This window comes from Pholcus phalangioides, unplaced genomic scaffold, assembly GCF_987345545.1.
Source record: "Pholcus phalangioides strain wild (caught in Gottingen) unplaced genomic scaffold, Ppha-v1.0 ptg000007l_1, whole genome shotgun sequence".
Lineage (NCBI taxonomy): Eukaryota > Metazoa > Arthropoda > Arachnida > Araneae > Pholcidae > Pholcus > Pholcus phalangioides.
Genome location: NW_028301600.1, coordinates 40,334,512 through 40,359,058, shown reverse-complemented (window position 1 = coordinate 40,359,058; position 24,547 = coordinate 40,334,512). Strand labels below are relative to the sequence as shown.

The 24,547-nt window shown below is 36.2% G+C and overlaps 2 protein-coding genes across 5 annotated transcripts in view; both read left to right on the top strand.

Annotated features, from left to right (window-relative positions):
* The first annotated feature begins 3,334 nt into the window (after positions 1 to 3,334).
* LOC149085283 (uncharacterized) lies at positions 3,335 to 9,254 on the top strand. The gene is made up of 3 exons (XM_089233902.1): positions 3,335 to 3,609; positions 5,465 to 5,584; positions 9,103 to 9,254. Exons 1-3 carry the CDS (start codon positions 3,501 to 3,503, stop codon positions 9,252 to 9,254), a joined length of 381 nt encoding a protein of 126 aa, XP_089090028.1. The 5' UTR covers positions 3,335 to 3,500.
* The window catches only part of LOC149085281 (transcription factor CP2-like), an 84,789-nt gene continuing 69,420 nt past the window's right edge, over positions 9,179 to 24,547 (top strand). For 3 of the 4 annotated variants that reach the window (XM_089233213.1, XM_089233209.1, XM_089233210.1), the window contains exons 1-4: positions 9,179 to 9,634; positions 15,020 to 15,162; positions 21,819 to 21,875; positions 22,611 to 22,784. In XM_089233213.1, the coding sequence (XP_089089339.1) occupies positions 9,617 to 9,634; positions 15,020 to 15,162; positions 21,819 to 21,875; positions 22,611 to 22,784 (392 nt within the window). In that variant the 5' untranslated portion in view covers positions 9,179 to 9,616. Of the gene's footprint in view, positions 9,635 to 10,546; positions 10,883 to 15,019; positions 15,163 to 21,818; positions 21,876 to 22,610; positions 22,785 to 24,547 lie in introns of those variants that run through there. The other variant, XM_089233211.1, reaches the window with a different exon arrangement.

The window sequence follows — 24,547 nt, the reverse complement described above, 5'->3', positions numbered from 1 at the left end:
TCTATACAAATCTACAATTTTAGATCGATCGTCGCCAAATTTTGCATATATACCAAATGGGACCCGACTTGAACGATAGGCTACTTTAAAATTTTGTCAGAGCAGGGCAAATGCCCCAAACGGGCAAAAAACTGTCGGGCAACAATGGTTTTTGGGCCTCAACAATCACTTTCCGAACGTTTACTTTGGTTACCGTGGTTCCCTAGCAATGCGTTTCAGACGAGTATATGCCTTTACAATGGTTTGTTACTTCTTTAATGCTGCCAGTTATGTATGATAGTTTATGCCTTTATAATGGTTTGCTACATTTTCAATACTCTCAATAATAAGGCTTTTTGAATAGACGTCATAATCATCACCAGCATCGCTTTGAGGGTCAGGAAAAGGGTGATCCTCATAGAAATTAGTGTTAAAATTGCCGATTTTAATGTAGAAATGCGGAAATTTGGTGGGGTTTTCCACTGCATCAATAATTTTAAAAATTGTATTAAATACTCGATTTTTGAAATATTGAGTTCGCTTAGAGATATACGAATCCCAGGAGATTAAATACGAAGTAATTAGTCGGGACTATTTTTGAGTTGGATATTCATGCAATAACATTGATTTCAACTTTTTATTTATATCTTCTTAAGCATGAAAACTAATGTCTCCGTATTGTCTTTTAATATTCAACTGCATAAATTCATATAGTTTAGGATGTTTTAAAATTAATTATGGGCCCGTGAAAAGTACATCGAAAAACTCCACAGCTTTAATTAAGCATTTTTTGAAGCAGAAACGGGCAGCGATGGATAACTTGAAGTTCAAAGGGGGGGGGAATCGAAATACCTAGCACCCATCAAAAAAAAGGGGGGGGGGGTGGGAACTATTCATTTCCACGTTTCTTTAAATTTAGATTTGTTTATTTCATGAGTCGCGCAGGAAGTCGCCATATTGGGTAACTTTGGACACGGTATGCATGTCCTTCAAAGAAAAGCGAGGTATCACGTGATCCAAACAGCCTCATTGAAGAAAACCCGGGCAGCGCCGGGTATTGTAGCTAGTATTATATATAACTAGTTTTCGGTCTGTGTGTGTGTGTGTATGTTCTCTATACAAATCTACAATTTTAGATCGATCGTGGCCAAATTTTGCATATATACCAAATGGGACCCGACTTGAATGATAGGCTACTTCAAAAGGTTGTCAGACCTGGGCAAGTGCCCGAAATGGGCGAAAAACCTCGGGTGACAATGGTTCTGAGTCTCAACAATCACTTTCGGAACGTTTACTTTGGTTACCGTGGTTCCCTAGCAATGCGTTTCAGACGTGTATATGCCTTTACAATGGTTTCTCACTTCTTTAACGCTGTCAGTATATTTACAATAGTGTACGCCTTTATAATGGTTTGCCACTTTTTCAGTCCTTCCAGTAATGGAGCTTTTTGAATAGATGTCAGAATCATCATCAGCATCACTTTGAGGGTCAGGCAAAGGATGATCCCCATAGAAATCAGTGTTAAAATTGCCGATTTTACTGTATAAATGCAGAAATTTAGTGGGGGTTTCCTGCCACATCAATAATTTTAAAAACTGCATCGAATTATCGATTTTTGAAATATTGAGTTCGCTTAGAGATACGAAGCCCAGAAAATTAAATATGAAATAATTAGCCCGACCTACTTTTGAGTTGGATATCCATGCAGTATAACATTGATTTCAACTTTTTATTTATAGCTTCTCAAGCATGAAAATTAATGTCTCCGTATTGTCTTTTAATATTGAACTGCATAAATTCATATAGTTTAGACTGTTTTAAAATTAATTATGGGCCCATAAAGTACATCGAAGAAATTCCACAGCTTTAACCAAGCATTGTTTGAAGCAGAAATAGGCAGATAGATAAGTTGAAGTTCGGGGAGGGGGAAATCGAAATACCTAAGCGCCGCTTAAAAAAGAGAAAAAAATATTCATTTTTACGTTTCTTTAAATCTAGATTAGTTTCTTTCCTGAGTCCCGCAGGAAGTCGCCATATTGATTAACGGTTTGTCTGTCCCTCAATGACTGGGAGATATCACGTGATCCACAAAAAGCCTCATCGAAGAAAACCCGGGCAGCGCCGGGTATTATGGAACAATTGTCAATGAATTCTAAACAAATAAAATCAAATTTTGGTGGACATTTTTCTCTATAAAAACACGTGACTAAAAAATTTCATTGCTGATCGGATTATATGATGAACAAGTTTTTTTTTTCAAAGTGGTGAAATTTGTACCCCCAAACTTTGTACAGCCGTGGATTATTCGCAGTAAATTACGGTTTCTGTTAAAATTTGAAGTTATACAACTGTCAGCTCTGACCACATGCATAGTAGCTAGAAAAAAAAAGAGAAAGAGTTAAAAAAAAAAAAAAAAAAATAGAAAAAAAAATTCGTTTCTCTCTCTCAAAGAAAATATTTTGTTTGCATTGAAATACTGCCTGATAAACTCTCAAGAATGTATCGTTCACCTGCTGTCAGTTTCGAAAATAATTTTTCTGTTAAGAAAAAATTACGATGAAGGATACTATAAATCAATGATCGTCAAGAAACGAAGACGGAAGGGGAAAGTAACATTTGCAGAGGGATCCGAACTCAAAACCTTCGTAATTGGAGCCTATGCTCAACTGATTGCACCACAGCCACTAATTAAATACATCAATTGTCAAATTAAAAAAAAACACACCATTTAACTTCGCCAAATGTAAATTTCGGCAAGTACTTTTTATAAGTGACGTATTGGTTCAATGCGACCAATCACGATGAGGAGCTAAACCACTCGTATTATATCAAGGAATGTAAACTGTTTATTCGCGGTCTGGTGCCCTGGACGTCGGACCAGAGAGGTGCAAATTTCACCTGTGAACCCCTCCTTTAACATTAAAAGGTGTGCCAAAGTGTGTGGTTGCTCTGGCTGACCAGTTGTAGCCCTGATGACAGGACGCTTTTATCAAAAAAGCTGAAATTACCAAAATCACGGGAAATACATATGATGATGTCCCATAAAATACACGTCATATGGTCACAATGCGTACAGATTGCTGCTCATTTGATGAAGAAGAAAAATTTGAAGGCTGTGGTATTCCTAATAAAAAAAAAATACAAATAATTGCTGATAAAAAGAGAAAAAATATTTTGAATATTATGAAATCTATATTTTGAATTAAAAAAAAACAACTTAATTTTCTTTGACGTTGCCATCTGATGGTGTCGTAAACATTTAATCACGCCTTAGATATCTAAACTTCTCAGTTCTGGCCGTCGGGTCTCTGAGTTTCGGGTTTTGGTCGCTGTGGATCGTCACATCGGCCTTACCCTTTATTTAATTTTTTACTAGTGTTTCCCTCTTTAAGTACAGTTTTCTTTATTTATTATATTCGTAGGAGTAATTTTATTTAATTTCCTGAAGTGAAGGATCAAGGCTCTTGGTTAGGGCTCTGCCCGTTTCCGGGGTCTAGTTTGACTCCTTCAAATGTGCAGCTATGGCTGTTGAAATAGATACACAGCCAGCGGGCAGTGCAGACAAAGTCTCGTCTACAAGTCATAATTGGAATACTTTATTATCTGATGAAGACATCTTGGACGGTTTTGGTGAGTCCCCTCGCATTTTGCTAACTTTCAAGTTTTCGGGTGCAGAAATTATTCCCAGATCCAGGCCTTTGTGCCTGAAAAAGGATATCTGCTCAAAAATCTCTGTTCCTAAACACATCTCGGAGATTCGATTCACACGCTCAAGTGAGCTGTTAATCTCTACGGAAAATATTCACACTGCGAAAGAGATAAAAAAAATAGATATGATTTTGAACATTCCCGTTAAATCGGTCCTTTTGAAGGATTCGATTACCTCCAAATTTTTGCTAAATATTCCGTGTGATATTGCAGTAGTGGAAATTGCGGAAGAACTGCAATCGGAGGGGTTACAGGTCATCGGTATTCGAAGATTTATAAAAGAAAGAATTCCTTTACAAACTGTTCTAGTAACGATTCTTGGTAGGAACATTCCGCTGGAAATAAAGTTATGGTTCTTGATATTTCGACCACGTAAATTTATTGAGCGTCCTAATCAATGCCTTCGCTGCTGGAGCTACTTTCACCGCTCAAAGTTTTGTAGAGTATCATCTCAGATCTGCAAACGATGCGGCCAAAATCATAACCATGAAACCTGCCAAAACCCTATCTCCTGCATTAACTGTAAGGCTTCCACTCATCTTGCCTCTGATCGTCAGTGCCCTGCTTATGTCTTGGAGTCAAAAGCATATCACTATAAAGCCGAACATCATGTTCCAATAAACATCGCTCGAGAAAGATGTAAAATGAATTCCTCTTCATATGCTGCTCGGACCAGCATTTCCATGTCATCTGACTTCAGTGCTCTCAAGGCTGAGATCAGTTCCCTGGTCCAAGCGGAAGTATCTGCCATCAAAGAAATTGTACTTAAAGATCTGAAAATAAGTCTTCAGGAATCGCTGAATGACTCTATTAGAGCGCTTATTCCCGAAATAGTCAATTCGGTTAACCTAGCTGTACATAAGGTGAATATAATACCGCCACTTAATTCGAATGTAAATATGGACACTTCTGGTCCTTCGACTGCTATCTTCAATCAACCTTTGCCCCCTGAGCATAATGATGATAGTGACTTTTCTCAAGATCCTGAATCGAATAAATTCTATACTTCTCCTGCGGAAAGGGTTAAACAAAGACGATTAGCTAAGAGACTGAAAAATGACTTGGCCTCAAATGTTGGAACCTAGTTTTTCACTTAATTTCATTTTTGTCTCCCCCCCCCTTTTTTTTCCCCTCTCGTTTAAAGTTTGTTCCTCGTTTGATCTTTTTTCCTTTCTCTCTGTTATCGAGTTTGATAATGGTTTTTCTTTACCTCATTTAGAGCTGACAAGAGTTCAGTATTCTTATTTTTGTGATCAAATCGAGCTTCGTTTGATTTTTTTTCCCCTCCCTTTCCTATTGTGTTTTTCTCGCTTGATATTTCCTTTTTCTCTCCCAAAAATAAGTGTTGTTTTTTTTGTTTTTTTTTTTTTTCTGTGAATTTGATGCTTTTTCCCTCTCTTCAGTTCAATATATTTTTCTAGTTAATCCTTTCCAAAAAAAAAAAATACTATGAATAATATGAATTTTAGAGTTCTTCAATGGAATGTCCGAGGCATCAAGTCCAAGTCAACCTTTATCAGAAATTTTTGTTTAAACTATGATATGTTATGTTTACAGGAGACTTTTCTGGAACCGAAGGACCATTTTTTTCTTGCTGGTTTTCAGATTTTTAGAAATGATCGACTTCTCCCAGGTGGTGGTTTAGTGACCGCGGTAAATTCATCTCTTTCCTCATCTTTGATATGGAAAATTTCGGACCCCTTTTTTGAAATTATGATTGTTCAAGTTTTTCTAAATAATTTTTCTATGTATGTTGTAAATTTTTATCGTCCTCCAGGTGTTTTCAATATCGCTGCTATTGACAATATTTTCTCATACATCTCTGGGAATTTCATCATAATCGGAGATTCCAACAGTCATCATCCAAACTGGGGAGGACATATTGTATCTCCTGCAGGTACTATGTTATTTAATTGGTATCTTAATCATAACCTTTGTCTAGTTCCTCCATTTTGCCCTACCTTTTATAGCAAGGACTCACAATCTTATATCGACTTATGTTTCTGTAGTCCAGGTCTTTATAGATATATTATCTGGACTCCCTGTGAATCCTTATTCAATAGTGATCATTTGCCAATTAAAATTTCCGTCTCTTTGAATAAACAATTCATATCTCAGGAATTCCGTTACATTAAATGGTCAGCAGTAATGGCAGGTCTCTCTGTCATCCCCGCTACTAACGATTTCGACAGTATCTACAATCATGTTGTTTCCATTGTTAACTCAGCTAGGTACTCTGTGTACCGGAAGAAACAACCTTGGCTTAAGTTGGATAAAGAAGGGCGTATTGCTCTTATCGAAAAAAAACGGGCTTTCCGCTTATTTCGCCGTGTGCCCTCTCAGGCCAACTGGATTAAATATAAAAAATTAGCTTCGGTTTTTCGTCGCCACCTTCGCATTCTACGATTGAAGACTCTGGCTCAAGAACTTCATCCTTTTACTCAGCCCTCAGTTCTCTTTTCTGTCTTGCGTAGACACCGTTATATCGTGGCGAAAACTTGGGATGATTCCCGGCATATTTTCAAGATTGCTAATAATAGTTATGTCGAGCCTCTCGTACAGATCCAACTTTTAAAATTTTACCACTTCTCTTCACCTGGCCGATCTCAAACCGTTACTTTTTATGGTCCTCCTCGTGAGTTCCAGGCTCAGATGGATGCACCGTTCTCTCCCACGGAAATTCGTAGAGCCATTTGTTCTGGTCGTTCAACTACCCCTGGTCCAGATGGTGTTCCATTGAAGGTGTACAAACTCCTTCCAAATAAGGGGATTGAATTTCTGAATGCTTTTAATACCCTTTGGTCTTCATCGCTGGTGCCGCCGTCTTTTAAAGAAGGACGTATTATTTTTATTCCAAAGTCAGGAAAACCAACTACTGATCCGAAGAACTTTCGTCCTCTGACCCTTATAAACACTATTAGCAAAATCTTTGAGAGAATCATTCTTTTTAGGATCACCTGGATTGCATTACGATTTGAGCTCTTTCCAAAAAATTTTTATGGTTTTCGACCAAAAACTGGTGCTGAGATTTGCATGAGAGATATGGTGTCCTCTATTTCATATGCCCTCCAAAGGGGCTATACTAGCTACATTATTGCTCTAGATTTGAGAGCTGCTTATGATTCTGTGAGGCATGATTTGCTCATTGCCAAATTAGCCCGCTTGGGCTTTCATGGTAAATTTTTAACTTGGCTCTTTAATTATCTCTCGAACCGTAAACATGTCATTCATTGGAGGGGTTCCATATCTGGTGCCTTTGCTCCCAACTGCGGTCTTTTACAGGGTTCTACCCTCTCCCCAGTACTTTTCACCCTGTTCACATTAGATATAACCTCATATATTAATTCTGACATTAAGTTTTTTATGTATGCTGATGATATTTTCCTTCAGATGAATGCGTTAGATGGGAAGTATGCTGAGTTCAGATTGATGAACACCTTGCCTAACATTCTCAGATGGGCTGAAAATAGTGGATTGTGCATCTCTCTATCCAAATCTCGTTTTTCTATTTTTTCACGGAGACGACCTCCATACTTTCCTTCTTTCAACATTAATGGCGAATCCATTCCGTTTGATCCGTACTTGAAAGTTCTGGGTGTTCATCTGGATTGTACTCTCACCTGGAAAAAACAATTATCATCTCTGCGTTCTAAGGGCACTCTATATTTAAACATTTGTCGCTCCATCTCTCACTCATCAAGAAATATTCCTTGCAAGTTCCTCAAACCTGTGCTAATGAGCATCATTGGAGGTACCATTGGTTACGGAGCTGTGGCCTGGTTTAATGCAGCCAAATCTTCTCTCACCAAGATAAACACAATCTATAACTCCTCGATGAGATCTATCTTAGGCCTCCCTACGTCAACTCGCATAGATAAACTCAGAACCATTCTCGCCCTACCCTCCTTTCAGGATTCCATTCTCTTCAGGATTGGGTTATCTTGTATTTCTGCCACAGCCTCTCCCACGCAGGGTCACTCTAACCATATAGATTCGGGTTTTTGTCGCCTCTCGCCATCTTTGGCTAGGAAAATATCACAGTTCAATAATACCATTGGTTTTTCCCACAGGTCCATGCTGCGTCCAATTTATTCTTTTTGGCCGTGGATACCCTCAAATATCTATTTCATATCGGAGGGTCTTAACTTTCAAAAAACTAAGTCTACCATCCCTTATCAAACAATATTCCAAGAGTACATTGAGTCTCTGCCGCTGAATGCTCATGTAATTGCTACGGATGCGTCTAAATCATCTCAAGTGGTTTGTGGAGCTTTCTGTTTGGTTACAAAAGTTATCAAGTCTTGGTTCATTAATAAAGACTCCTCAGTTTTCACTGCGGAGGCCCTTGCTATTACTTTAGGTCTTAGATCCTTCATTCAATCGTCTAATTCTTCAATATTCATATTTACGGATTCCAAATCAGTCATCATGGCTCTCGACAATTTCTCTATTCATTCATCTACGGTGACTCACCTACTGTATGCTCAACTGGTTCATACTAGTTCTTTGGTTAACAGCATATCACTAATCTGGGTCCCAAGTCATTCGGGCATTGCCATTAATGAAACTATTGACAATCATGTTCGTACTGTAGCTTCTACTACTGTTGATCTTCTACCTTCTAGCCTTTATGTAGAGGACATTCGTTCTCTTTACTATCGCCACTTCAAGGAAAATATTCGCAATGCTCTTTTCTTATCTATTCCTGAGTTTAGCTCCTTCTATAACTGCTGCCAGAACTTCTCCCCTTTGTTTTCGAATAGAAGGTTGGAATGTTTATTTTACAAACTTATTTGCAATAGAGCTCCCTTGAACGAATACCTACATCGTATTAAGAAAATGGCTAACCCTCTCTGTCTACAATGCAAGATTCCTGAAACTTCCTCTCACTTTTTGTTTTCTTGTATTAGGTTCTCCCAGGTTCGGTTCTCAACTTTTAATTCTCTTTCTCCACCAGTTAGGTGTTGGTCCGAGTTCTGTTCAGGCAGACCTGAGAACATTATCTGTTGCTTTGAGAGGTTTGTTACCCTTAGTCAACGATTTTCTTGAGTTTTTATTTCTTGTTTTTTTTCTCTCCCCCTCTTTCTTTCTCTCGTTTGGTTTTTTGTCCTTTTCTACCTTGGTTGTTTGGTTTCATTTTTTGTTACCACACACTCATCCAGGGACTCCATGTCATCATATCATTTTAAAGCGGCTTAGCATCGTCCCCTAAGCCTGAAGACTTCTTCTCCATCTCATATAACATCTCCATCTGCGTTTGTTTCGTCTGGTTTGTGTTTTTTTTTTTTTCCTTTTTTCATACCCTTCTGAAGAAGAAGGAAGAATGGAAATTGCTGAAATTTCTATGTGTTCTGTGATTGTTGAAAGCTCTTTCGTTAGTACATTTTTATAACATATTCTATGCTCTTGTGGAAGTTTCTTTCTCTAACAGGGGATGGCCCGAAGGCATAAAGCCCTGTATAATTGAAGAAGAAGAAGAAGAAGAAGTCAGCCATCCAACAAGTGTTCATGTTCGTTACGTAGCTTCGCTATATTCTAAGTTGAAACTGACAACATTGGGACATTAACTTTTTGAAACTGAATGCATCTTACCGTGCTTGTAGTGTGAACATCAATAGTGAAAAAGTTGACTGCTAATCGGAATATCTGTTCCAAACTGGGTGAACTTAACAGCTCACCCAAATAATTTTTTGACTGCTTGGTACCGCATCCGGTTCACGCATGTATTTTCAAATTAGAGATTTGCTGATGATACATGCATTCTATCGGACTTCATTTTGCTTGTCATTGATTTGGCAAAAATTCTCGTCGCGTCATTTAGTGGTGATTGTCTCCTAATCCCAGGCCTCTCCTTTGACGGGAGACCTATTGTGGATCCACCTCATAGGAAACGTCAAAAAGAATATGAAGCTTAAGAAAACAAGAAATTATGTTTTGTAAAGCCCAGGTGAGATTGCCATCAAATTTCAACAGAAAATTTGGTGATCAGAAATGTTCTTGTTTAACCCTTTAGTTGACAAGCATTGAAATATCCAGAGAAGAAAAATTTTGAGGGGTTATACAGGGTGTTTCAAAAAGAATCACCCAATTTGAAATGCGTATATTGCTAAAAATATTGAACACAAACACTTAAGATTAAATTTATATTATTTGGCTGATCATAAAGTTTTTTCGTTTTGGAACAGCTTTGGTATAAGGGGCAACTTAGCGATTTTCGGCGACTTTTCTTTTCTGCACCAAACATGTCCGACGACCCGACCAAATGCCGCCAAGGCCATTAGACATTACAGATGCCAAAAAAAAAAAAATCGCCAGCATAGAAAACAATAATAAAAACCCATTCAAATGTGAAAAAAGAGAGAAATATAACAGTTTAAACACTTAAGATCTGGATTATAACGATTTCTGGGTTGATGAATATGATACGAGGCTGTGGGACACTATTGACGCCCAAGCAAACATAATGCCAAAAACCAACAAGCGTAATCATAATAAAAATATCACTATCTAAGACTAAAAAACAACATAAGGTATTCACTCTTTTAAATAAACAACGGTCCTACATGTTGTATAAATACTGTATATACTCGTTTTTGTATAAGCAGAGTTTTTTTGTGGAAAAATCCGTTCCTCAAGTGAGGGGGTCGGCTTATACTCGGGTCAGTTTTTTTATGAGAAAATATCGACCCCTGCAATCGGTAGTCATTTTTGTAGCAGTGTTTCGAGAAACCGGCATTATTGGTATGGGATATGTTCAAACCCCACAGAACTGATAATGTCAAAGCCTATGTAAAGAAATCTAAAACATCATTGGTTGGTGGTGGCTAACGTTGATTGTACTATCCTTTAGATGTGAGCATCAACAAGTCTCTCGAAGACTATTTGAAGAATTTGTGGATCGAATGGATGAGTTCTGATGATAAAGAAACTACAAAAAGTGGTGCCTTGAAGAAACCTGACATTGGCCTAGTATGCCAATGGGTACAGGAGGTGTGGAATTCTTTTTCCACTGAAATTATCATCCGATCCTTCAAAAACTGTTGCATTAGCAATGCGATGGACGGAACTGAAGATTTCCTCTTTAAAAGTGACAATGGACAGCCCAGATGAAGATAAAAACAAAGATGCCACACCCCCTTATGATGAGCTAATGGATTACGATGAGCTTGGAGACTCAGAAGAAACGGATTAAAAAGTTTGAATAATTTTCTATTGTAAATTACCGTAAGCTATTCATTTTGCATGAAAATATACGATTTTTTTCTCTGAAATGCACAGATTTTTCTGTGTCGGCTTGTACGGATTTTCAATTTATTGTGGTTTTGGTGGTCCTGAAGGAGGGGGGGGGGAGTGGTTCGCTTATATATGAGTATATACGGTAAGTATATTCTATGTATAAAAAATTAAAACCTGGACTCGCTTTCTGGGTATCCAGATTCTTATAAATAAACAACGGTCCTGCATATTGTATAAATAAATATATTCTGTGTGTAAAAAATTCAAACCCAGTGTCTTTTAAATAAAATAAATAAATAAATAAAGATACAACCTTACCGGCTGACGAAAATGTGATCCTAATGCTTGGAACAAAAAAAGACAAAATTTCTGGTCAGAAGTTTGTAAAGACGCGCTAAAAACAACTAGCACCACCACAACATCGGACGAACATTCTGAAACGACGACAACCGAGAAGGGGGGGGGGATATTTGGGTATTTAGAAAAAGGGGCTTCTACCACGTATCTTTTACAGAGACTGTGACAGTTTGTGTGTGTGTGTGTGTGTTCGCGTCTGTCGGAGTTTCTATTCAATTTATGTTAATGGGTTTGAAAGAAGAACAACGAAATGGGAGCAAACGATAGCAGAACAACTACAAACCAGATCGCCGGCGTTGGCAACTTATTGTTGGAAAAAGTCGCCAACTTGGCATGTCCCTTATACCAAAGATTTTTAAAAACCAAATTAAAGGTGCTCAATATGTTCACCTTGGAATGCACGGCCAGGGCCACAAGTAAGGGTAAGCAGGCGGGTCTTGTGCTCTGGGCGCTGGACCAGAGGGGGTGCAAATTTTATTCTCAAACCTCTCCTTCAACATTACAAAGGGGCGCCAAAATGCGCACTTGCCCCGGGTGACCAAACATCTAGTTGCAGCCCTGTGCATGGCATATGTCTATATGGTAATCAAATTTGTCCCAAACTTTTGCGAGCATGTTTACATCCACTACGACTGGATTTTTGTGGACTACACACACACGTGCGAAACTGTCGGATGCACTCCACATTTTCATCTCACATGCGGGGATGGCCAGGGAATTTCCCTTTTCACGGACAACCTGTGTCTCAATTGTTTATACCATCGCTTAATGCTCTGAGCGGTAGGAAGTTCAACACCAAGGTATTGTCGACGAAAAGCACTATAAACAGTTGTTACGGACTCACACTTGGCAAAGCTTTAGAACAAAAAATTATTTTTGTTGTGCAGTCACCATCTTGACAAACACTGAAGTGACGGCCGAAGGAAGAGCATTAGCACTACTTGTTGGCAACTGCGGGAAACTAGAGATTACCCTCTTTCTACCTATATATTATTCGATCAAAACGGATTAAAAGCGGAATAGTTATGGTTTTTTAAATCTGATGATTCTTTTTGAAACACCCTGTATTAAGCGAATGAGGTACCATAAATGCTATTATATGACAAAAGAAAAAAACAAAAAAAAATTATTGACAATATTAAAAAAAATATGGGATGCGTCTGTATTGCACTGTCTTCCCATGTATTCCAAAAAATATTTGTGCTCGTTAAGCATTCTATGTTAAATCTGCATGATCTATTGTGCCCCCCGGATCATTCCATCGCCATCGCGGGTGATGTTGCCCATGTTGGGAAACTGTGCTAAATCACTAAACCTGTGTAAATGACAATTTAAAAAATATAAGAAACTCGTGTTGCTTGAGAGCAATGTGTCTAAATACGAGTAAAAGGTCAATAAAGGGCTTGTCAAATCGAAATTTTTTTTTGTCACCAGCCAAATTTCTTAGGAGCCAAGAATTTGAATCTCAAGAAAAACAGTCCTAAATAGTTTTTTGTTTTACTTTTCCAGGACTTTATATCCTTTTCCTATGTCATTCATATACTAATTTAGCAATCACATACAGGAAACCTGCCACCAACATACAAATGATGGTCATTTTTAATTATAAGTTATCGATTTTAACCTGTGAGACTGTGTAGGAGGTCAGAAGGCACCCCTCTCCCTTGATGAAAAAATTTCTCTACACAGTTCACTATGCCCTAATGGAGCAGTAATAGCTGCTATGATTCCATAGATGTGTAGTGCTTCTTTTGCAATGACTTTGTTATAGTGGAGGCATGCATAAAGGTTAAAAAAATCTCTTTCTCTAGTTTGTGGTCAGTTTCTTTCAACTGACCACATTCACAGTTCCTCGGTCAACGAACATTCACAAGGGAATTTATGGAATATGCTGCACATTATAAAAAGGGTGATTTCTCTGTACGGTAGGCCTATATTGTGGTTTGGCAACTCTTTTTTTATCCCCAGACCCAATTTGGTGCTATTTGCTAGGGTTACCGGTGGAATGATAGGAGCATTTAATAACGTTTAAAAATGCACCAGAGAGGATGGTATTGGTAACATTTTACTGTTTTGGCATGGTTGAAAGCTTGGCAAAAAAAGTGTATCATATATTGGGAATTAATCATGGAAAGTATCATAATTTGTGATCTGCATTGGACAGTTCTATTCTAACCCTTCACAGTATCTGAATAAAATATGAGGATCTTATCTTAAAGAAAAAGAAAATCTTGTTTTAAAACATGAAAAAAAAAGACATGATTTAACATTTTTTAAAACCAGTTATGTGAGAAAGAAAAACGGAGTGATCCCATTTCCATATGTCCTGTTTGATCAAACAGGGCATATGGTCATCAGATTTCTAACCAGGATATTTTTTTTGATACAGTTATCAATCGGTTATTATCATCAGAAAACCAGAGTCCAGATGTAATCACATTAAGTGGCATTCACTGTATATAACTACCTTTTTGGTGATTCAAACTAGAGTAACAAAAAAATTATGATTGGAAAGAATGTTACCTCGTCTTATATGTGTGTAAAATTCTGAATTTTTATCTTTGAACTGGCTGCAGCAATGGATTCTTGAAGAACCCTTTGCGCATATGCAAAGCTACACATTTAAGGGTTTGACCAGGCCCGTCATTTAGGGGGGGGGGGCATTGTTCCCCCCCCCCCAGCTTTTGAAAATACACTAAAAATGGTATATATATATACAAATATATATATACATACAATGAGTATGTATGCTTTGTCCCCCACCCCCCCACCTGGAAAAAGTTGAAATGACGGCCCTGGGCTTGACAAATCCCAGGTACCAGATCTTCATGGCGACTAAAAAATTGGTGCTGGTGGCTATAAAGTTTATACATCTCTGATTGATAAATTGGAGTCTGACAACACACAATTCTCTAAATTTAGTGCGTACCAGCATGAAAAATGTCTCCAAGTCCTTTAAGATTCACCAAAAATATTGTTTTAGACCAGAGGTCTTCAACCTTTTCCTAGTCGCAAGCACTGCTTGCACTCATCTAAAGAAGAGCACCCTTACAGCAGGCCTGACATATGAATGTATGAAATCAGGATGATTTCAATTCTTGAATGTAATGTGTACAAGGTGTTTAATTGGAATTGTTGATCAAGTGCTCGCAAGCACAAAATCGAGCACTGGGTCAAGGGTGGCTCAAGGTCACTTTAGGGAACACAGTGGTCAAGGGTAGATTTAGAGCTCGCTGTTGGGAGGGGTGTTTTTTATACTGTGAATAGGGTGACCATACGTCCTGCATTGTCTGAGAGTCATGGTTTTTCTTTGTTCCAATTTTTTTCCGCACACCCTCTGTAACATCACTTTTTGCCATGTTTTTTAACAGGTAGAGCCACTATACTGACAAAAAAAAACAGCCATAATAATTATTCCCAACCAGAACCACTAAAAATAGAAATAAAAAAAACCAAATACCTGTCTATTTCCCCTTGCTTTTAATGAATTGTTCACACAGTCTGGTTAGTTTTATTATTTTTCATCAAAGTTTATATTAAATTCTGCAAGATATTTATAGAATTTATGAAAATGTTGAAAGAGGGTTATATATGGGATAGAATGTCTACACAATGTAGCATTGACTCATTGGTGGACTGTTCTGGAAATTCAGTTTTTTTGCTAGACAGACCTCGTATATGATAGCATCTTGATTCATTACTCTCTATAACACAGTATAATACTTGGTGTTTCTTACAGATTACAGTGATTGGAGGAATGTCATCTAATAACCAATGGTGTGTGCCTGATGCAGGCCAAGATGAATTTGCTATTGATTTTGATAGAAGTTTGTCAGGTTTAGATGTAGACATCAATGCAAATACTGCTGCAAATAACTTAGGGTATGTATGGTTGTGAAAATTTCTGAAATCAAAACCGGAATAGTATAGGGAAAACTGTTGTACCTTGACCATAGTAAATCTTAAAACACTTGAAATAGATTTAATAGTATTGCTTTCTAGCTGATGTTTTTGGAGTGTGAGAGATTAGAAATACATAACCTCATAATGGAATGTTGTTTCAGCTTTTTGTCTATGATTTTGACAGGGATTTTACAAGTAGGCAAGTTTTAGTGACAAAATTGTGCACTTGTTTTTGCGGTGTTTCTTCTCAACATTACAAGTTTAGTGAACTATATTTAGTATTTATAATCCATGCAAGTCACCCGATAAACCATACAAAGAACTCAGTTATATCAAGTAGGGATGAGATGAATAGTGATTTGGCCGAATACAAAATATTTGGCAGCCAAATATCAATTTTCTTAAAATTAATCACAATTATAAATAAAATTAGCATTTTTAATTTAAAATAAAATTATTTGTAATTTCAAATGATTGATATTGAATTTTAATTATGCAATTTATTATTTAAGTATTAAAAACTGGTAACTGAAATATTTTTATTCTCATGATACTGAAAATCAAATTTAATGATATATTGTATTTTAATGTTACAGTGATACCTCGGCTAATGCAGATGATTTATTCTGGAATCATGTTCATTTTCTATGGAAAATTGTTTGATTCTCATACCAGCTTCTACCCAAAATTTAAAGAAGTTTTTTAAACCACAAGGAATACTATAAAAAAAGGCAAAGACTGAATGAACAGCGTCAAAATTAAATAAATGAGAATATACAGGAGGATGAAAGTGGCTGAAGATCTTTTTATTTTTCAGTACGTACACAACCAACACCAGTTTCAATCTACTATAAAGCTCATGTTGACACAACATAATCGAGTTCATAAATGTCCTTATCCATGTGAGATTTGGTCAGCTCATTTCTGTGTTTCATACATGTTGATGGAAAAGAGTCTTGCTCTGAAAGAATACATACTCTGAAAACATAGGCTACCTTTTTTTCAATGCATTTTCTATTTTGGCTGAAGCTTTCATTTTATATGAAATGGTTCAGAGAATTTTAGAAAGAGATACATCTGAAAAAGATTCCGAGATGGACATGAGTAAATTGTGCCCTAGTGACAGTAATCCTGATTATGATTGGTGCGAAAATTCAGCTCACGACGTGGCTATTTTATGTTAGTGTGGGCATTCATATCATCAAAAATTTTCTTTAGCTGAATATACTGTACTTACAGAATCAATTTCACTTATTACAATTTTACACCTAATTAAGAAAATATCAACCATTTTTTAATCTTAAGTAATTAATGCATCATAAAATTTACGACTTATTTTTCTACTCTAGATGTTCTTTACCCCTTTCAGTAGCTCAATACATTTCTTGTGTAGGTACATCCTTCAGTTAGTGAATTTGTGTAATTCATGCTCACTTCCATCTTATTGCAGTAGGATTCTATTTTCAGTTTCATGTTTTACTTATCCCTTGAAAATTCACCCAGACATAACCTCTTGCACAGAAAGGGATAGGTATGCACCACACAATAAAATATAATCAGTAAGTTAATTTATGAGAAAAATTCCAGTTAATGTAATTTTTTAAAATTTGTGTGCTTAGATTTTCGCAGATATTCGGCCGAATACCGAACATTCGGTAAAAGGGCCAAATATTCGTCCCATCTCTAATATCAAGCACTGTGAATAATGTTATTAATATTTTCACAAATATATGGTGGAGCATCATGTAGCTTGAAACAAAAAAAGATTAAATACTTGAAACAGTATAAAAACTTGCAATTTTCCTAGTTTACCTTGTAATACTTAACTTATACTAACTTTTAATACTTCTTTTGTGGTTAAATGGAATTTATGTTTTAAATTTTATGTAAATTTTGTACTTCTCTCTTACAAAAACTTCAGTCCCATTTCTTCTACCTTTGGTTATTTCCTGGTCAAATTTGTTGAAAAAAAAACAAAATTTACAGTGTGCGATGAGTTTAACAAAATCTTTTACCTAGTGAATCCTCCTTAACAGGCGAGGTGAGAAAATATTTTACTGTTCATCAGTGTCAGCTATAGCAAATGTTGACGTCACTGGTGTTTTATCTCTAATGCAATCACTTATTGTTAACCACTTTATAATCAAGGACATAATATTGCTTCCAAATGCCAGTAGAATCAATTCAAACAAGTTCTCTCTGTTTTCTTTCCTTTCTCCTCATCATCGTGAAGCTTTGTTGTAACCCTGTGAAATAAAGTTGTTCTTTTTATCTCAGTTTATTTCTATACTCTTATATTAGTGATGTTTTTCTCCACATATGTATCCTTACGCTATATACATATAAAAGAGAACAGGTAGGGTGAGGGTGAGAGAGAGAAAAGAGAAATCTACTTTATATCTACTCTCTTATCTACTTGTATATTATACTGTTTTCTTTCATTGGTTTTTCCTTCCTTTTCTTCTATTTTTTTCCTTTTTCTAATATGGGATTAGACTAGAACAAGTTTATCATATTTTTCGCTGATTCGTCAAATAGAGATAGCCCCTCCATAATTGTTACTTTTGTGTATGTATATTAATGACCATATTTGTGTGATTATTTTGATATTTTTTATTTCATTATATGATTTATGTTAAAAATACTGATTATATAATTTTCCAGTAATATGTGTATTTTTTTTTGTAATTGTACCCTCTTTAAAAGTACAACATTACATGTTTCAGGGTACAAGACCAAATGTTTGAAACATTTTAGTCTGCTCTTAAATCCACTTTTTAATCCATCCACCTCATGGTTATAGTAAAACAGAAAGGTAGTTTAAATATCACCCAATGTCTCATAGAGCATGCAGATACTAAAAATGAATTTAGTGAAATTTTGCAGTAAAAACTAACTTCGAATAAAAAAGCTTGAAAAATGATGTTCCAAGGTATAATAAATGTCTCCTACATGTTTCAGAATATGACAAGTATTGGCAGATTTGTCTTAAATACTTATCATGATCTTGAATGGTAGCACATTACAGACTCACAGCATAAAGAATAGTAAAATCATGAATGTTTTTGCTGGTTTTGTATTGATCATTGTGAGATTAGAGCTATTCCACTCTCACAATTGTTGCACCAGATTATACAGGGTGGGCAAAAAGTCTGTAGAAACTTTAAAAATTCATAAAAACCGGAAAAATAACAGAAATAAAGAACGGTTTGCAGGGTTAGTATTGCTAGGCCATGGGAATTTTTTAAGACAGGGAAAACTAAAAAAAACAGCAGATAGGTGGCACTGTCGTACACAAGTCAAAGAAAAGATATGCAAATAACGAACAGAATGCCTCCAAGTCGTTTATTACAGCAGTATGTGTTCCACATGACCACCACCGCGGGGAATAACACATTGCAGGCATGTCACAAATCCAGCAATGGCAGAGTGCAGCAGGTCCACATACACGGTTTGCAATGGTGTTGCAATGGTTTGCATGGTTGTGGATTAGAAGCGCAAGTTCTTACAACCGTCTCATTTGCATATTTCCTCGGAAGTCGCTCATACCAGCGCCACCTATCAACTGTTTTTTGAGTTTTTTCCCCTGTTTTAAAAACTTCCGGTGACCTGTCAATGCTAACCCTGCAAACCATTTTTAATTTAGTTATTTTTCTGGTTCTTTTTTTTCATTTTTAAAGTTTCTATGGACTTTTTGCCCACCCTGTATCTCAATTTAACATGACAGCAAATGTTATTTAGTAAATTTTGAGATGTAATCTAATACAATAGGTGTTTTAAAATTTGTGTAAAGTGAGAATTTGGTGAAAAATAAAAATTGTAATAGTGAAAATGAGAGCAGGTATAAAAAGTCAATTTATAATTATTAATAAAACTCTCAGTAAGAAAAATAATTTCTTTTTTAAGGTTATTGCAAAAAAGAGTAGAGATAGATGAAATATTCCCTGGACGGATCATGCTGATCCTTTTAGAATACATGAGGATCACATTATTAAAAAAAAAAAGAGGCACATTTTTTTATAAAGCTAACCATTAAATGGTCAGATGTTGCTGAAAAATATATCTTGGAGAAAAAATATTTATGAAATGTTCTTCAATATCCAGAGAAATTGTACACTGAAGAGCCAAAAAAACTGGTACACCTGCCTAATATCGTGTAGGGCCCCCGCGAGCCTGCAGAAGTGCCGCAACACGACATGGCATGGACTCGACTAATGTCTGAAGTAGTGCTGGAGGTAATTGACACCATGAATCCTGCAGGGCTGTCCATAAATCCGTAGGAGTAAGAGGGGGTGGAGATCTCTTCTGCACAGCACGTTGCAAGGCATCCCAGATATATTCAATAATGTTCATGTCTGGGGATTTAGGTGGCCAGCGGAAGTGTCTAAAGTCAGAAGAGGGTTCCTGGAGCCACTTTGTAGCAATTCTGGACGTGTGGGGTGTCGCATTGTCCTGCTGAAATTGTCCAAGTCCGTCAGAATGCACAATGGACATGAATGGGTGCAGGTGATCAGACAGGATGCTTACGTACCTGTCACCTGTCAGAGTCGTATCTAGACGTATCAGGGGTCCCATATCACACCAACTGCACACGCCCCATACCATCACAAAGCCTCCACCAGCTCGAACAGTCCCCTGTTGACATGTAGGGTCCATGGATTCATGAGGTTGTCTCCATACCCGTACATGTCCATCAGCTCGAAGCAATTGGAGCCGAGACTCGTCAGACCAGGCAACGTGTTTCCAGTCCTCAACAGTCCAATGTCTGTGTTGTCTGGTCCAGGCGAGTCATCAAGGGTACACGAGTGGGCCTTCGGCACCGAAAGCTCATATCGATGATGTTTCGTTGAATGGTTTGCACGCTGACACTTGTTGATGGCCCAGCATTGAAATCTGCAGCAATTTGCGGAAGGTTTGCACGTCTGTCACGTTTAATGATTTTCGTCAGTCGTCGTTGGTCCCATTCTTGCATGATCTTTTTCCGGCCGCAGTGATGTCGTAGATTTAATTTTTTACTGGATTCCCAATATTCACAGTACACTCGTGAAATGGTCGTACGTGAAAATCCAAATTTCATCGCTACCTTGGAGATGCTATGTCCCATATCTCGTGCGCCGACTATAACACCACGTTCAAACTCAACTAAAACTCGATAACCTGCCATTGTAGTAGCAGTAACCGATCTAACAACTATGCCAGACACTTGTTGCGATATATACTCTGATTGGTTCCATATCTCTTTATTTGCATACGCATGCCTGTACCAGTTTTTTTGGCTCTTCAGTTTATAACACATTCCTCGAATTCAAGAATAATCACAGAATCATTAGAGAGAAAGTAATAGTTAGTAAGCGATAAAATCAAGTAAGAATTGTTTGGTCGATCAGAATACCATGTATAACAATGTTGTGTGTCATGTGTAACAATGTTGTGTGTCATGTGTAACAATGTTGTGTGTCATGTGTAACAATGTTGTGTGTCATGTGTAACAATGTTGTGTACCATGTTGATTTTTTAGAGGCTATGGATAAGCAGAGGAAGCTGTTAGTGATGAAAACTGCATGAACAAATGAACACTAGGATACTGCCACTTGTTGCCAAGATTTCTTTTAGCCTGGGTTTTTATGGAAAAGCCTGGAAAAAACTTAGGCATTTGCACATAGCCGTGAGAAAAAAGACACACAAAGTTACTTAGTTAAGTCGTGCAGCACTGACCTAGAACCAGTAACAGCTGGCATCAAATACCGCTCCCATCCCTCCAATTATTTAAGGCTTATCTATCACTGAATAATAATTCTAGTTATTTATCTATACTTTTTATGAATAAAGAAGAGTGACACCTCATCATGTGGGGAGTATTGTCTTCATAAGCTACTAGTTGAGCCAGAATGTGTGTGTGTGCTTTCCATTTCACAGTCCTGTTCAGCGTACACACATTCTCTAAGGAATGAAAATACCATTGCTTCTGTACTAGCACCCGAGTGGCGTAATGGTAACATGCTTCTATACTATGAAGGTTACAGTCAAGGTACATGGGTTCAACTTTGGACATAGAACATTAGAAACAAGTTCTTTACCTACTGAGCATGGGACGACCACCGTTAGATGGAGCATTCATTTCCCATCTAACTCCACTGGTTGGAAATTAGAGTAGGGCAATATATGACCAGAGTTGATGTGTGGTAAAGTAGTGCTTCTGCTGCGTAGTGGTCTATAGTGCATTCACTCTGATTTATTGCAAAGGGGACAGTGGTTAGATTCTATGAAGAATTTTCCTTCCGAAAAATTCATCTCCAATTGTATTCTTTTTGTATCAATCAGTATTCAGCAACAGAGTTTTTTTATGGGAACCACCCATGTTTTTTGTTGTTTCTTTTGTTCATTTGGACGACATTGACGGAAAAATTGTTGGCCATGCTGAACCTTCATATAAACTGTGAGAGATAAAAGTTGGCTTTAAAAACCTGTGAACTACTTGTTTATCTTCCTGGAATTATGTCATTATTCTAATTAGACATTATGTATTAACTATGCATGTTATTTTATACAAACTTGGGTTTGGTATTATTTTGCATAGATATGAAAGTAGAGTATATATATATTTATTTAGCATTTGTTTATATATATTGATACAGAGCTGCTGCATTTGCTGTTCCTGATATCAGTGCAAGAAAGGATGACAACAGAAATGAGTAAAAATGTTTTTTTGGCTTTTTTCGGAAGCGCATATGTAAATTTTACTGAAAATTTTAATTTACAGAGATGTTTTACAATGCACTTGCTACATATTAGAAATATTTTTCAGATGAAAATATTGTTTTTTCCACATTAATATTTTAATCAATGTTTTTCGGTTATTTCAGTTGACATGCAATTTAAAAACCAAAATTTAAAACAAGTTTTGAATGTCTAAAATTTTTAATAAAGTAGCCTTGTTTGAGAATAATGTTGACTTCATTTTTGTTTCCTGTAAAGGGTGAACAACATTAGCTTCTTTTGTAGTTCAGGGAATTGTGTTGGGCCTTCGACCCTTCTGCTGTGCAAATTGTCAGAAATATACCGTTCTGTATGCACAAGATTTAAAAAAAAATTCCTCTTCCCTCGTATTACAAAATATTTGAAAGTAGTTGAGGGGTCTAAAGCACAAGGGGTATAAGTGCAGCATTAAGTATATCCTTTTTATACCCCTTGTGGGCTTTAGACTCGAGTTTCTTTCTGATGTAGTGGTCTGCTACTACGCTTATCCTCTATGTAGAATTGGAGCAGTTTAAGAGTTAAAAAGATCAAGAACATGCTATTTAGCCGTTTAATGAGAGCTCAATCATTTTTTTTCCAATTAAGAATTTTTTTTTAATTTTAAAGCTAAATAGAATGTCTTATAAATTGGATAAGCTTTCTCAAAATTTCAAAGTTTTTTCATTTTGCAGCGATGAAAACCATGATGATTGTCACAAATCTCAACTGCATTGCCATCCTCTGAGTTTGGTTCATGGAAGGAAAACAAAATATTCTCATTCAACTGACATTGATTGCACAAATAATGTCAAGAGGTTTTGCTTTAGTAAAGAAATGGAACATACTGAAAATGTTCAGTCAACAAGGTTATTTTATATTTGTACCTTAATTTATGCTTTATATATTTACTATTTATATTTTTACTTTCTTTCAAGATATATTTTCCCTACCATTGCTTATCAAAATAATATCAAATTATTTAAGCCATGAGAAATTTGATGAATGATACTAATTAAAATTTGTAATATTTTCATAAGTTCATAGTTTAATAAGTAGGAAAAAATCATGTTTATTAACTCTATTAACCCAAAAAGTAGAAATTGTATCGTTTTATGGTTATTTGAGAAGTGAGGGTATGTGGACCATTTGGTTTATTAATTTTTGTGTTTGCTTAGTTTGGTAGTTCAGCAATTAGAGTAGTCATAAAAAATGTCTATCTGGATGTGAAAAATAATTTTGTATTTGCTACGTCATGGTCTTGGACAGTAACTAACATCATTTAAAATTATGGTACACATTTTGTGTATAGGTGAAACAACAGTTTGCATAACAAAGCGGTTGGATACATAGGCCTATTCTAGGTTTGGAGATTCTGATGCTACCCAATAGCATTCAATTGTCTTCTGTATTTTTAGGGAATGCAGAAGCATAAACAATGTTTACAAAGCTCTGCAAAGAGCTAGAAATGAAAGTGCTTCATTTGTCAAAAATGATTACGCTGGCATTGAACAGTGAATTTCAATTTTGTTGTCGTTATTATTGTTACAAAACATATAAATCAAACAAAAAAAAAAAATCCATCAAGGGAGCCTATAAGATCCATACTGGTGGACATGCAAATTTCATAAGGGTACAGTCATTTTCAATAGTTGAATCAAGTGTATAATTTATATGTATAATACAACCATTAAAATTAAAAGCTAATGAGAAAAAAGAATTATAAACACAAACGAAAAAAATGGGGGGGGGGAGAAGAAAACAATAATAATAGTAATATATATATATATAAACAAATAGGTTGATATATGTCATGATTTGCACAGATATTTATATTTATTAGTGAACCTTGGTGTATGTAATGAAATTAGTGTGTAATCATGATAAGCAAAAAAAAAGTAAAACCAATAAAAAATAAATAAAAATAATGATGATAATAATTACATTTTGTTAGGTGTATGCAATGACCAGAGGAATATGAATGTATCAATTATTCTTAAAATATAACCAAATCCCTTTAACAAAAGTATGGACAACGCAGTAAAACCATCCGGTGCACCTTGACTTATTTTCACTGGTCATTGTAATTTGCACATTTTTCACTATGCTTTTGAAAGTATTCTTGAAAGAGCATCAATTACTTACCTGTCCTCATGATTTGCATTGTGTTGTCGAAGAGAGTTGACAGACTGGACTGTGCAAGACTCCAAAAAAAGAATGTGATTTATATTGTGAAGAGAGACAAAAGAATTATCTGTGGTCGCTAGTACCCTGTTGTGGTCCAAAATTGTTCTTGTAACCGTCATTTCTGTCATTTTGCATTGGCTCGAGCCAATCATATAGGATACTGAAATATCAGTGTGTGCTATGATTTTTTATAAAATTTAAAATAATTTTTTTCCTCAAAGTATATTTTTTATTATACTACGATTATGTTGTCTAATGGGGGGTAACCTCCCCTGTCCTACTTTTTCTAATTTTTGAGTGGGAGCCCTGTATATGTGAATTTTGTTATATTCGTACTGGCTTGAAAAATGATGCTTTTAAGCAAAATAAAACATTTTACATGCATGATACACATTTTTCAATAATCTGAGCATTCTTGAAATGAATAGACTAAATAATATACTTT